This window comes from Salminus brasiliensis, chromosome 23, assembly GCF_030463535.1.
Source record: "Salminus brasiliensis chromosome 23, fSalBra1.hap2, whole genome shotgun sequence".
Classification (NCBI taxonomy): domain Eukaryota; kingdom Metazoa; phylum Chordata; class Actinopteri; order Characiformes; family Bryconidae; genus Salminus; species Salminus brasiliensis.
The window spans coordinates 963,096-978,375 of NC_132900.1; the positions used below are offsets into that span (position 1 = coordinate 963,096).

General features: G+C 43.0%; 1 protein-coding gene across 1 annotated transcript; it reads left to right on the top strand.

Moving 5' to 3' along the window:
• The first annotated feature begins 279 nt into the window (after nucleotides 1–279).
• ubxn7 (UBX domain protein 7) lies at nucleotides 280–9,951 on the top strand. The gene is made up of 11 exons (XM_072669295.1): nucleotides 280–358; nucleotides 1,853–2,009; nucleotides 2,189–2,256; nucleotides 2,341–2,406; nucleotides 3,779–3,891; nucleotides 4,194–4,340; nucleotides 5,189–5,279; nucleotides 5,660–5,787; nucleotides 7,010–7,472; nucleotides 8,602–8,681; nucleotides 9,105–9,951. The coding sequence occupies exons 1-11, from the start codon at nucleotides 289–291 to the stop codon at nucleotides 9,264–9,266; spliced, it is 1,545 nt and encodes a 514-aa protein (XP_072525396.1). The 5' UTR covers nucleotides 280–288; the 3' UTR covers nucleotides 9,267–9,951.
• Nucleotides 9,952–15,280: the final 5,329 nt, after the last annotated feature.

A 15,280-nucleotide genomic window follows, 5' to 3' on the forward strand; every position in this document is an offset into this window, starting at 1 on the left:
CGCCCCCTTGTGGATCATTTTCTCTGAATGCTAAACCTAAGTGAGAATGCGATGTAATTTGCTTCGCATCTTAAAATAGATTCAAAAAATACTTCAACATAACTTCAGAAAAATAATCAGAAACAGATTAATCTTTAAACTCTATATTTTAAAATTGTGTAGGAAGGCAGAATTCGTCCCACTACAATACCCAGAATCCCACCAGAGTGACGAACGCCGTCGTGCCTCAGATAGCGCCTGTGATTGGCCTGCTCCGCGCATGCGCGTGTTTGTGTTGTTGACAGTGAGATGGCGGCGCTCGGAGACGCAGCAGCGCCGGGTCTGAAGGGGTTAATCCAGCAGTTCACTGCCATAACAGGTAAATATCAGTATTTTTAGCCCCAGCAGCGACCCGGGACGGGTTTGGAGGGGTTAGCGAGCAGTTTAGGAGCAGCGGTCTGAGTGTGGAGGGCTTCTGACCTACTGCCCTACTCGGGTAAACAGCAGGCTAACGCTAACCTGCTAACCCACACACTGAATAAGAGCAAGTGCACGAGATTAAAACACACTATCGGGGAATTACAGGTGGGATTAAAGCGTGGGGGGGTGTGTGTGTGTGTGTGTGGACAGAAGCACGTGCGCCGGGTTAAGCCTGCAGCTGGCTGTGCAGCAGCACTGCAGGCTGCTGGACTCTCTGAGAGAGGAACAAATGCAGGTGTCTGCGCTGGAAAGTTGCAGAGCAGGGCTGACCACAGCGTCTGCAGCAGCAGTGCAGCTCTCAGCAGCAGACTTATGCACACAGGCTGACAGAACTGCTGCTTTTTGAACGTTTCGGGAAATTATCTCGTGCATTTGAGCAGCTCGAGCCACAAGGCATGAGCTCAGCCTGGCTACAACATGGCGGGTTTGTAAAAGCTGCTATCTCCACTTTCTCCAGTTTTGTCTGCCTCCTGACTCCTAACGTGTCTGACCTGCGGGCTTTAAACTCTCCGTTTGCGCGCCGAGAGCTCTTAAAGGAGCCTTCCGTGCAGATACGAGCTCCTAGACTCGCTGAAGCTGAAAATATCACGAGTTTAAAGCCTCAACTTTCACTTTTGTTGCTGAAATGAAGGATGGAAAGACTGGCGAGGGGAAACGGAGCCCGCTGCTGCTGCTGCTGCTGCGCATGCGTGGAGTGGGCGGGAACGAAGCCAGCGTTGAGGAGGAGGGATGCGGTGCGATTGGCTGGCGCTGCTGGGGGGCGGGGCTGAGGCTTTAGGGTTCAGACTTCAGTTGTTTTGTAAAGTGAAGTGATTTTAAATACCTTTCAAAGCTTTTAGGAGGTTTTAGCTTTTAGTTTCTGGACAATTTGTGCAGCCAGTGTCTGAGATAATATAATATAATGTACAATAATAATAATAAATAATTAATTAAATCAAGCTGTAGAAAACTAGAAAGGTAAAAAGGTAAAGGTGCACGTATTTGTCACGGTACAGCGAAATGGTAGTGAACACACACTCACACACACACACCTGTGTTAGGGGCAGTGAGTACACACACACACACCCAGAGCAGTGGGCAGCCAACTCCAGCGCCCGGGGAGCAGAGAGGGTAAAGGGCCCACCTTGCTCAAGGGCCCAACAGTGGCAGCTTGCCGAGCCCGGGAATCGAACCCGCAACCCTGTTATCAATATCCCGGCGCTCTAACCGCTGAGCCACCACTGCCACTGAAACACTGGAAGGCTAGGAAAGACCTGCGCTGAGAGGGATGAAGACTCGATATTCAGACTTAACTGATTTTTAATTAATAATTTATTCAGTTAAATAATCATAAGTAATGACTTTGTGAAAAGTGTTACAGTCAGCTGATCTTGGTTGTTTTATTTTTTGTTAGGAGCCACCGAGAGCGTAGGGATACACATGCTAGAGGCATGTAACAATAACCTGGAAATGGCGGTCACCATGTTTCTGGACGGAGGAGGAATCCCAGAGGAACCGAGCACGAGTTCTAGTTCGGCCGGAGCCTCGTGCAGCAGACTTCCCCATACAGAGTGAGACAGCGACTTTGCAGCTGCTACTAGAGTTACATGATGTTCATTCAAGAAAGATGTCATCTGAATTAAATATATATATAAAATATGATTGATCACCATGACTTTGAGTGGGTCTGTTTCTGAGATGCTGATCTGTGATTTTTGCTTAATCTGATTTTGCATGTTCATCCTGGTAGAGATGAGGTCCGAGCACCGATCCCTCAGAAGCAAGAGATCCTGGTGGAGCCGGAGCCTCTGTTTGGAGGTAATCGTCTCCGCTCCCTCGCGGTCTTAAGCCAACTCCTGTCTTAACAGTCTCTTTAGCTGTATTTCTCTCTGTGTGCTGCAGTACCAAAGAGGCGCAGACCGGCGCGCTCCATATTTGACGGCTTTCGGGACTTCCAGACTGAAACCAGTAAGTAGTAATAGCACAGTGAGGAGTCTCCACTGGCTGATCTGTACTGATCTAGTACTGAGACAAACTGGAGGCATAAACACAGATACACAGATTCACACTCCTGCAAGCGCTTGGTCTCAAGTAAGGTAAAGGTGCAGTATTTGACCCATCTGAGGTAGTAAACACACACATGCACTAATGAACTAGGGGCAGTGAGCACACTCACACCCAGAGCGGTGGGCAGCCAGCTCCAGCACCCAGAGAGGGAGATGGGTCTTGCTTGCTTGCTGGCTTGCAGGGGCTGAGCCTCCGCTGCCCCTGGAGTGGTTAGGTTTTTAGAAAATTAATGCAGACGACGCTCTGAGACATATTTGGAACTGGAAATGCCAGGCTGGACCTGGAAACACTTCTGACCCTCTCAAACTGAAAAGTCTACTGGATTGTTGACCGCCTGAAAGTGTGGAATACAGTTTTCCCGCTGCACGTCCAGACAGAAACTCTGCCGCCAGTCCCTCACTCACCGTTTCTTCTGAAATCAAGGGTATTAAAGAGCCGATCCTGCTTTTGTTGGAGTAACTGTCTCTACTGTCCAGGAACTAGAGAGTTCAGCACACGCCTGGCATTATTAGGCAGCATGGTACCAATAGGGTCATGATGTTGATCTGCTCCAGAGAGTCCTATTCTATTGGCAGTACTTCTTCTCTACAGGGACTAGACAAGCTGTGTGTGTGCATTTGCACATCTGTGTCAGCGATGGGTGCAGCTTTAAGTATGAATGCATTCATTAGGAGGAGCGTCCACACATTTCTGGACATATTTTGGCAACATGGGAACGTCTGCTGCCCGAGACTCTGGACGACTTGTGCTCGATCGAAAGCTGCTGTAAAACGTGTAAAATTAACAAGCCTCCTGGAGAAGCAGAGCAAAGAATTTGGACACCACTAATCAGAGACACACTGAGGATCACTCCACCCAGCAGAAGTAGCAACGACCACTACCAGCACAAAAGCCGATTGGTCAGAATTTATATATGTATGTCTGTGTGTATGTGTGTGTATGTGTTTGTGTGTGTGTGTGTGTGTGTGTGTGTGTGTATATATATATATATATATATATATATATATATATATATATATATATATACACACACAATAGTAATACATGGAGCATGGCCACACACCTGAAGTGGCATCACTCTGTTGTGTAAATCATGTAAAAAATGTTTAAATTATTTTTATCTGAAATTCATTTTTTTAGCACAGAGAGAGTGAAGTACCGAAAAAGAAGCGTTTGGTACCGTTACTCAGTTGTAAACAGTACCCGACCCCACCCCCAGACCACTAACTCAGTGTGAGTGCTGTGTAATGGTTGGATCTGTGTGTTCCTGCAGTCAGGCAGGAGCAGGAGCTGAGGAACGGAGGAGCGATGGATAAGAAGCTGAGCACCCTGGCTGATCTGTTTCGGCCCCCCATCGAACTCATGCATAAAGGCAGCTTTGAGACGGTGAGGAACCGGCCTGCTCCGTGTGCTCCAAGTTTATTATTCCGGTTCAGTAAAACGGGTTATTCAGCGCCGCCTGTTTTATGGATCCATCATCCTTTAGCTCTTGATCTGCCTGAAAGGGGTCTGAGGTTCTTTAATAAGATAAGATAAGATAGTCCTTTATTAGTCCCGCAGTGGGGAAATTCACAGTGTGACAGCAGAAAGGGATAGCAAGAATTTAGATAAATAATTTACACTATATACACGATATAAATAAGAATTAAAAAAGCAATAAACAATATTATGAATGTGTTGTCGTCCAGGCGAAAGACTGCGGCCAGCTGGAGAACAAGTGGCTGATGATAAACATCCAGAACGTCCAGGACTTCGCCTGCCAGTGTCTGAACAGAGACGTGTGGAGCAACGAGGCCGTCAAGACCATCATCAGACAGCATTTCATCTTCTGGCAGGTATTGGTCCACCTCACCCTTCATCCTCTCGGTCTCTGTCAGTTTCAGCTGCAAAATATTTCTTTTCAACCACAGACACAAAAAAAAAACCTGCAGATAATTTTACTGGAGTTAAACTCTGAATGAATATGTAATTATGTCCTCCGAGGATAAACAGCAGCACTGTTTACTGTTTATATATTAGCTTAATAAACACTGTTACTGTTTGTCTTGATCATACACTATATGTCAAAAGTATTGGGACATCTCTTTATTCAGGAGTTCAGCATCCTGCTTTTGTTGGAGTAACTGTCTCTACTGTCCCCCTCTAGCCCACGCCTGGCATTAGGCAGCATGGTGCCAATAGGTTAATGATGATGATCTGCTCCAGAGAGTCCTATTCTATTGGCAGTACTTCTTCTCTACAGGGACTAGACAAGCTGTGTGTGTGCATTTGCACATCTGTGTCAGCAATGGGTGCAGCTTACAGTAGCTGAATACTCTCATTAGAAGGGGTGTCCACAAACATCTGAACATATAGTGTAACGTACGTTATGTTTCACTTATAATTTGACTTATATTTAAATATTTTTGAGTAACAACTCAAATATTTAGTTATAGGTTTTCCAAATTGAAATATTTGTATTTAAATATTTTTAATATTTTGAATATTAAATCTTTATCATATTTTTTGGTTTTATTGGTTTGTTTTTTTTCCCTTTTATTTATTTAAAAAAACATAATTTTCGTCACCCCCGAAGTGCCGTAGATGCCTTTTCAGATGGATTCTCATCCATTGAACATTTGGGTTTGTTTGCTTTTTGAATCTGAATGTTTGTGAGCGACTGTTTGTTTGTTTGTTTTATAAGGTTTACCATGACAGTGAAGAGGGTCAGCGCTACATCCAGTTTTACAAACTCAACAAGTTTCCTTATATTTCCATTTTGGACCCCCGTACAGGTGAGGTTAATGGAGGACCTCTGGAATTTCCCGTTAACACTTGTAATTTCTATTATTTACAGGCTGTTTTTGTAGATGTTAAATGTTACTATGTGTTAGTATGCAGTAGAAGGGTTGAGGTTAGGAGTGGGTGATATAACTTTTCCTGATACGGGACGTCAAAGTATTTACAAAAAAAAAAAATTCTAGTGTCACATTTGACATTTACTATTAATATTTATATTTATTTAAAGTAAATCCAGTTAACCAGCATTAACGATGCTCTCTTGTTAATGCAGTTAACGTCATTGGTTCTCTGAATCTCTTTAAATCGTAGCTAAGCTAATATCTCTGTTATAATGAGATTTATTACCTTCTTAAATACAATCTTAAATAATCAGGTCAGAAGATGGTCGAGTGGAACCAGCTGGACGTGACTTCATTTCTGGAGCAGGTGACGGGATTTCTGACGGAGCACGGGCAGCTGGACGGTCTGTCCTCTCAACCACCCGCCAAACGTGCTCGCTCTGTAAGGACGCATCATTCAGTCTGTCTGTGCACCAGCTTACTTCAGAGACGCTCCTCAGAGTTTCTGCAGCCACTTTCATATAGTATATACAATTTCATATCTATACAAATAATCTATAGACATCCATCTGATGCACACACTGATCAAATAACAGTGTTTGATAACAGGAATAGTGATATTACAGAAAAGACACCAGAAAGCATTTCTGCATGTGATATTTAATATTAATTAATCAATTTGCAGCAAAGAGAGCTGCGACAAAAAGTATTTAATAATTATTTTATATTTTTATCATTATTATTTAATAATTATTCAATAATTATGATTTAATTGATTGCACCGTATATTGAGAGCTTTATAGGACATTTGATCTCTCCCTATTTTAAATGTCAGGCATTCTGGGTGTTATTACAGAAGGATGTTTCTGCATCTGAATAGGTTTTAAACAGTGTTTCCAAATTATTAATTTGTAGTTGAATTATTAGAGGTGTAAATATCTGACCATGCAAAGATTCAGCTTTATTTGGATTCTTTATAATAGAAATTCAATATCAGAATCAGAAATACTTTATTGATCCCGGGAGGGAAATTGCCGTTGTTACAGTTTGTGTAAGAATAGAAATTATAATATGTAGTAATTAATATGTAATAATTACTATATTGCATTATTCTTTAAAGCATCATAACTTTTCTAATTGCACTATAATATACACTATAATTATATATAATCCTCTGGTGCATGTGTTTTTATCATTTTTAATAATAAATAAAACAAATTAACGAGAAGATAAGAGAGATAAGAGCTCTTTATTGATCCCGGAGGAAACTGCGGTGTCACAGTGCTGCACATACTGCACACGGGAACAGACACACATTATTACAATAAATACAACAAAGAAAAGTTACAGTAAATAGCAGAGAGCAGGGCGGCAGTGGAAATATGAAGTCTGTAGAGGAGCAGCATGTGTAGAGCTGCACTACAGAGGTATGAGGTAGTAACACTACAGGCCGCAGTGACCGGAGAGGGACGCTGTGGCAGCAGCAGCAGCAGGGCTGAATGAGGAGCTTTTTAAGGCTGAATGAATTTATTTTGACCACATACTTTAAATTATGAATACTCGTCTGCAATTGTGTCTCATCATCAGCTCTAACAGACCAGACTCCGGCACTGTTGGTCCTCTCTGTGCTGCACTGTAACCTGTAACGCCATGTTCTTCTGCAGGAGAGTTTGATTGACGCGAGTGAGGACAGTCAGCTGGAGGCAGCTATCCGAGCATCTCTGCAGGAAACGCACTACGAGTCGACCGAAAACAAGCCGGAGTCTCGCTCCGACGACGACTCGGACGCCGAGGCCTTCTCCGACAGCGAGGGGCTGATATCGGTGGACGGCTCGGACAACGAAACGGGGGGCGGGGGTGAGGACTCTCTGGATGGGCGTGCATCATCAGAACAGGCCCTGCCCGCCAGGCAAGACAGCCCCGCCCATCACCGGAAATCTCCACACAAAGAGCAGAACCACAGGAAAGAAGAGAGTAAGAAAAACCACCTGGAGCCTCCGGGGCCGAGCCACAGACCGCTGGAGGACCACCAGCAGCAGCAGCAGCAGCAGCAGCGGCAGCATCAGAACTCCACACCCCCCCACAGCTCACAGCCCACAGCCGGCAGCTCGGAGCCGGAGGATAACGGTAACCACACCCACCTTTAATTCAGATCTGAGTCGGGATGGATTTTAAGATTTAGAAACACGCAGTTCGGCCCTCCGGTCCATTCAGACCAAATATGTGGTGGGCAGTCCGCCAATATTGCAAGTTGCTCAAGAGTTGTGTGGGGTGTCCGCAGTTCCTCATTCAACCACTAGATGGCAATACAGGCTGATTGGTGATTGATACTGGCCCCAAAAACACTGATTGGTCTATCTCTAATTCTTACTGTTTCAAGTGTTTCAGGCTGGACTGAGGTTGGAAGTAGGGCTGCCAATCAAAACAAAGCTCATTTACATATATCATTCTTAAAGGCACAGTAACAAGCAGTCTGTTTAATTCTAAGGGAGAAAGAGAGGTAGGAATAACCTTTGGGTTTGTGCATAATAAACCCATGACAGTAAATTTGGGCTAGAAACCACAAATTAGCATGAGGTACGTGCCACACAAGGTCAGGCGCCTGCAGACTTAAAATGAAAGAGAGGCTTTAATAAAAAGGCAGTAATCCAAAGTCAATAAATGAACACAAGGGAACACACCCAGAGGGGCTAAATGCAAAAGCGTAGTCGAATAAACAGGCAATAGGTATAAATCCAAAGAACCAAGACGCAGGCAGGAAGTCAGGTAAAGTCATACACAGGAAATAGCTCTCTGTAGATCACCAAAATACGGATACAATACAAAGCCCGGGATTATATACTATGCTAATTATCAATATAACAGGTGCAATATCAGAACTCTGAGTGACTGAGAGCGAGGATAGCTTGCTGAAGTCACATGATCACTCATAGTGTGTTTCAGTGGATTCTGGGAAGTGGAGTCCAGTACTGCTGAGGCACTCTGCGAGTTCTACTGTTTAACAAAAGTACCACTTTAACAACATTAGCTAAATGCCAATGTGACTGTAATGTATTTTTTACACCCAGCATTACATAAAACGACAGTCTGTTTAGGGTTTGACAACCATACCTTACAGTCTATACATGAATAATTCAATAAATAATTAATTAATGAATCAAGCAGGCCAGGTTATTTTTATTTCACTCTTTTATTGAATGTATATATTAAGAAATGTAATGAACATTTTGACTTTATTTGACGTTGTCTTCTGTAGGTCCAAAGGCTCGTCTAATGCTGAGATATCCAGACGGCCGGAGGGAACAGATAGCACTGTCTGCTAATGATAAGCTCATGGTGTGTATGAACCTTTTTTTGTTTTGTTTTTTTATACTGCTTTTGAGGCGCAGTCAGCCATTTCAACATCACAGCTCTACCTCTCAGGTTTCCTTATTGACTGAATATACCACCTCGGTCAACAGGGGTCACTCTGAATCCTCTCGACCAGAGACGCCACAGCCTGACAAGCTGACTCCCAGAGTCTGGCTAAAAAATCCAGTTTAAACATGAATAGAAAACTGCACGTCTCAGTGTCCGAAACCACACACTTCATACTGGATATTAGTGTTATTAGAACTTCATACTGGATATTAATGTTATTAGAACTTCATACTGGATATTAATGTTATTAGAGCTTCATACTGGATATTAATGTTGGAGTGTAAGACAGATACGGTATGAATAATCTAAGTTTTAAGTAACTGTGTTTTCTCCCTGCAGGCTCTGGTGCGACACGTGCAGTCGAAGGGTTACCCAAATGAACGTTTTGAACTTGTCACCAACTTCCCCCGTCGGAAGCTCGCTCACTTGGACTATGAGATCACGCTGCAGGAAGCTGGACTGTGCCCACAGGAAACTGTGTTTGTGCAGGAGAGGAACTAGCCCTTCTGTTCGGTTCGAAGCCTCCTCCTCTCTCCTCTAATGGCAACTTGTTCTCCACGGAGATGGAAGTGGACCATGCCCCTTGGGCGACTGGTCCTTTTCTCCCCCCAAAAATGTAAAAGCCCCAGAAAACGGCTCTCTGTAGGTGGACCACAGTTCATATTTATTTGTGAATAACTCTGCGCACCCCTATCGGGCCAGGTGGGGCTCCTTCTGCTGCTCATTGGTTTAAAAGCAGCGTGGAATAGTTTGAGATTAAGGCCTACTGTCAAAATCAGGTTCTGATGTTGTTCACATCCCACCAAGTGACATCACTTTGATTGACAGGTGGCCGCATTTGATATAGGAAAAAAAACGTGTTCTTTTCTTTTCTTTTTTTTTTCTTTTTTTTTTTAAACCATGTATCCACAAAGTTCTCTGAGGATTTCCACCCTTTGCGCCCAATCATGGTCTGAAACTCAGGCCTGTCGGTGACTGATAGGGCTGGACACATGCTCGGGTGATAGGGGGCGCTCTTCAGACCATATTTAGAGGGGAAAAAACCCTCAGATATCTGATCTGCACTGTGCAGGGAGGGTGTAGGGCGTTGCATTTAGTTATAGTGAGTTTCTGTCTTTCTTTTTTTTTATATGCTGCATCATTTCCACAAAAAATGTTGATTCTGAAATATAACCGTGAGAAAAGGGACGTGTGGTTCGTTTATGTTCTGTTTGCTCAGTTCCGGCCTTTGTCCTTCACATCTGCACATGAGTTGAGAATCGTGAGCTTGTGGGACTGCGTGAAATGTCACATGGAGGTGTATGAGTCTTGGATAATTGTGTAATTATGGTTCTAGGAGCTGAATATAGCACTGTTGTGTTGGTTGTTGCTCCAAAGTCCATCTTAAGAAAGACTGCCTGAACCAGCAGTGCAGCCCAGATCCAGTCCCAGCTGTGCCACACGCCCTGAGATACGTCAGCAAAGTCACGTAAGTAGCAACTTTCCCTTTTTTTTTGTCTACTATTGACTGCTTTCTTTATTGATCTGATGTTGATGGCACTTTATTAGGTACACCTACCTGTTCATTCAGCCAGATGTGTGGCAGCAGTGTAATGTATAAAGTTATGCAGATGCAGACCAGCAGCTTCAGGTAACGTTCACCTCACCTCAACCATCAGAATGGAGATAGAAGTTACTCAGTCTCTAGAGTTACTCAGAATGGTGGAATGAGTGGGCAACAGTTCTGCAGACGAAAACAGAGAGCGGTCAAGAGGTCAGCAGCATTGTCAGCCTGGTTGGAGCTGACAGAAAGGCTGCGGTAGCTCAGAGAACCACTCGGTACAGTTGTAGAGAGGAGGAACACATCTCAGAATGAACACCACCACCACCTCCTCCAACCCTGAGTAGGATGGATGAGCTACACCAGCAGAAGAATCACAGTCTGCCAGCCAAGACCAGAAAGCTGAGGCTGCAGTGGCTCAGCACAGCACAGGCTCACCAACACTGGACAGGTGGAGACTGGAGAAGCGTAGCCTGGACTGATGAATCTGGGTTTCTGCTGGAAAACATGGAGGGTAGGGACAGAAATTGACTGCTTGAATCCATGGACCCAACCTGCTTTGTCAGTCCGGGCTCGTGGAGGTGGTGTGAGGTTGTGGGGGGCGGGGGGGTAATTTGACTGTGCTCAGGCATCAAATTAGAAATTGTTCTATCTTTGTTTCTCCAGCATTTAATTATGTATAATTTTAAATATTTTTTTTTGATGCAAGTGAAATAAGTTGGATTACTAAAGTCAATGATATCTCCAAATCCACAAGAGGGCGCTTGAGGGCCTAGAACATGCACGCAGGTCAGATGACTGACTCGTGATCTTCATGCTCGATTGTGCTCCCCCTCCACTCTAAGCTGGTCTCAGGGTCACAGAGTTCCTCCTGCAGCTGCTCAAACAGCTGGGCTGTTGACCTCCACTGAAGCTCATAAGACCTGAACTTGGACACGTTGCTCACGATGCAGAGAAGATACCGGGGGCCTCTTCAGTCGAAGGGTTCTAATGCATGTTCTAAAACTGAGAACTGCCATAACTGAACTGATCAAATGTGCAACAAATGCTGATGAACCTCATTCACATAAAGACACTCCCACATTTAATGGTCATCAATTCTTCTGCAGTAGTTTGTGTAGCATGGTGGATAACACCGCCTCCTTACCTGTGGACATCTGGGCTTCGATTTCGTGGTCAGATAAGCCAATACGATTTCTTGGGTGAGACGCCTAAGCCTCCACTCTTCTGTGGAACACGATTCTCAGGGTAAGAGCTCTGATGAGGGCGTCGGATAAGCGTCATGAATGTAAATTTAATGTGATTTAATTTCATTTACACTGACATTACTAACATTCTGTTCTCAATTACATTTAAATTACACTATATGTCCACATATTTATGGACACCCCTTTGTGGACAATGCATTCAGTTACTTTAAGTTGCAGCTATTGCTGACACAGATGCGCGCACACACAAAACACAGCTTGTCTAGTCCCTGTAGAGAAATACTGCCAATAGAATAGGACTCAATAGATCAACATCATGACCCTATTGGCTCCATGCTGCCTAATGCCAGGCGTGGGCTAGAGGGGTATAAAGCCCCCCAGCATTGAGGAGCTGTGGAGCAGTGGAAGAACTGTGTTCTCTGGAATGATGGTGGTGGAGCTCCATCCAGTACTTTTGGATGGGATGAGGTCCAATCCATCCATCCATCGTGACCTCACTAACGCTCTTGTCACTGAATGCAATCAAATCCTCACAGCAATGCTCCTCCTCCAAAATCTAGTAGAAAGTCTTCTTCTCTGGACAGTAGAGACAGTTACTCCAACATAAAACCTTGATTTCAGAAGAAATAATGAACAAGCAGGTGTCCCAATACTTTTGTCCGTATAGCGTGATCTAGCTGAGTGTCGTTTTGAGGAACCTTTTTTATGCTACAGCGGTGAGCGGAGGAACAGGGCCTGAAATGGGCAATAAAACATTAATAAACACATTAAATTATAAAAGCTGTAAGATCTATAAAGTGTAGAATTGATCAGAGAAATCAAGGCTGCTGGAATCAGTTCAAGGCGTAATCTAATCTAATCTGAGTAAACCGAACCCCCTGCAGCTGCAGCTTGCGTAAAGCGAGGACAGGCCTACTGCACTTTCTCAGAAGCTGGTTAATGTGTGACTGGGTTGGCTCTTAGCACAGCTTGCCGCGTTCGCAACGGCAGCTACTCTGCAGACCAAAGGTCCACATGCAAGAAAAGGAATCTCAGGATTAAAACAATGCTTCTGAAATCTGATTGGCTGATCAGACTCTTTGAAATAGAGTCAACAGCATTGTGGAAAAAGATGAATGAGCTGTTGTCCGTAAACGTATATACGCAGAAGCTGTCGCTTGGCAATTGAAAGGCTCATATTAATAATCTGCATTGTTTTGTTGCTGTAATTAATTCATTAATTCAGTGATTTATTGATGGTCAGTTTACTTGTTGTGTTTCTGTGTTTTCTAAAAGCAGTGAGCGTCTTAAATCTGCTAATGACCGTAATAACTTTATGACTAATAACTCTCATAGCTCTATTTCAGTGTGGATTGATTGACAGCTGTGTGACATATAGGACAGATGGTGTGCTCATCTGAGGGTCCATATCAGCTGAACTTTAATCTGTAAACACCTCCCAAATGCAGAAGGCCATGATCCTGCAGTTCCAGCATCTTTCCTAAGAGTAAAGGAGGACGTACTGAATCACGTCTGTTAGCCTATAGGTGGACCTGCTGACCTTGTGGACCCTGTAGACCACACATGAAGGGAGCAAATTTGCACGTCTGTGCAGCTTAAAATAGCTGAATGCATTCATTAGAAGAGGTGTCCACAAACATTTGGACATGTAGTGTAGAGTGGTAGGCAGGGTTGACCTGTGATGCGGCCTGCGTTCCCTATGGTGTGTGTATATATCACACTACTCCGTATTCTTCCACTGCCCCATAGCTCAATGCTGGGGGGCTTTATACCCCTCTAGCCCACGCCTGGCATTATTAGGCAGCATGGAGCCGATAGGGTCATGATGTTAATCTGCTCCAGAGGGTCCTATTCTATTGGCAGTACTTCTTCTCTACAGGGAGGGGGGGAGGTGTGTTTGCACATCTGTGTCAGCAGTAGGTGCAGCTTAAAGTGGGTGTCCTTAACATGTAGTGGACATGTAGTGTATAATGGTGGGCAGGGTTGACCTGCGTTGCCTGAGGTGCGCATATGCCTGCTTATCTCTCGCTGATATCAGAGGCTCACAGGTCAGTGTCCTTGTGATCGTGTGCGATGTGCGTCTGGCTGACCGGTCCAGCTGCAGAGGCGTATGGATTGAGGGATTGAGTGGAAGATCAGCGTCTGAGGATCCGCCTGTGAGCTCTTTCGGCCTCTCGCAGTAACGTCTGCTCTCTTCTAGTGCTCCCGTTACGTTTACTGCCCCAGCTGTGGCTGCAGTGACCTTTTGACCTTTAGGCCTTTGGTTTGTATGGTCCAGGTCGGCATTAAATGGATGAGTGAGTGTGATGATCATATACTGATCCTTTAACCCTGCAGGTTGAGTCAGTCAGCTGTAAAATCTTCCAGCTCCAGTTTGACCATTTTTCACTTTCCTCCATAATCGGATATAATCAAACACATCTGCCAGTTCTTCTTCAGGCTGTTTCAGAGTTTATGATGAATGGACCGAATGGACTGAATAAAATATTTTACATTAATTTCCATTGGAAAATAAGAAGGAAAAAACATTTAAATAATTCATGCACTAATTTCATATATTTTCACTATTAATGAAGCTTTTAGGCACAACTTCTACCCAAAATCTCTCCGCTCCCCACGTCCCTGCCTGCCTCCAGCTCCCGATTCACAAATTCAGCCTGAATTCACATGAAATAATTCAGTCTAATATTCAGGTGTTTGTGTTTACTTTATTAACGGCACCCAGTGATGTCACTTCCTCTGGCAGAAAACCGGTGGAAGGTCAGTGGTCAGATCTGTTTTTGAGATATTGAGTGAATCTTATCTCATCAATCTCATTAAATTATCATTAAAAAAATGAAGAAGATGAAACGTGTTTGTAGACGAGCTGTGTGGAAGAAGATGGAGGTGAGGCACAAAATGTTCTCTGTTACTGGTTTAAATGGTTTTACTGGTTTAAGCAGTGTAGCAATGATGGAGCTGACCGATGAGTCCAATCCTTCCATACTGTAAATGGACCTGCAATTCTGCAACAGGTTATTAAATAATAAACAAACGGTTATTAAATAAATTAAATACATTATCTAATTTATTAGACAAATAGTATATTATATACTATATATTATTATATAACAAACAGTAATTAATACATTGTATTTAAATATTAAAAGGTTTACATTTTTTTTTGTTTTGGTGGAGAGTGGGAATATATTAATCAGGTTAAAGAAATACAGTTTTACACATAAACCATTTATTTTATACAATAATAGAAAACGAACAAAAATAATAGAACATGCTTTGGAAAATGGTTTCTGAACTCTTTTGAACTTTCTGAACTCTCTTCTGGACTCTTTATATATATAATTTCTATTTCTTTATTTATTTTTCATTTTATATATATATATTTTTTTATATATATAGATATATATATAATTTTTTTCTTTTTATATTATATATATTGAAAATATAAAAAATAAATATATATAATTAAATATATAATAGAAAATAAAACAAATTATATATATAGAAATTGAAAAATTAAGAAATAATTAAAAAGTTTTTGTCACAAAATGTCACAAAAATCAACTAATTTACATACGTATCTACCTGTTTAGCCAGAATCGGTTTAGCCCCGCCCCTCATACTGGGTTGTTTCAGCTCTGAGTACTTTCTAAATGAGGCACAGCCAATCAGAGCAGAGCTCATTTACATATATAATGTCTACAGTGATGAACAGTGGTCTGATTTGTTTATGTTTTGCTCATTAGAGTCGTGTTTAAGATGTGCAG

Excerpts from the sequence above, each read along its gene's own strand:
- ubxn7 (XM_072669295.1), top strand. The coding sequence starts at position 289 with ATGGCGGCGCTCGGAGACGCAGCAGCGCCGGGTCTGAAGGGGTTAATC. Across the intron at positions 2,407-3,778 it reads GGACTTCCAGACTGAAACCA|TCAGGCAGGAGCAGGAGCTG; the intron begins GTAAGTAGTAAT and ends GTGTTCCTGCAG. Across the intron at positions 5,280-5,659 it reads CATTTTGGACCCCCGTACAG|GTCAGAAGATGGTCGAGTGG; the intron begins GTGAGGTTAATG and ends TTAAATAATCAG.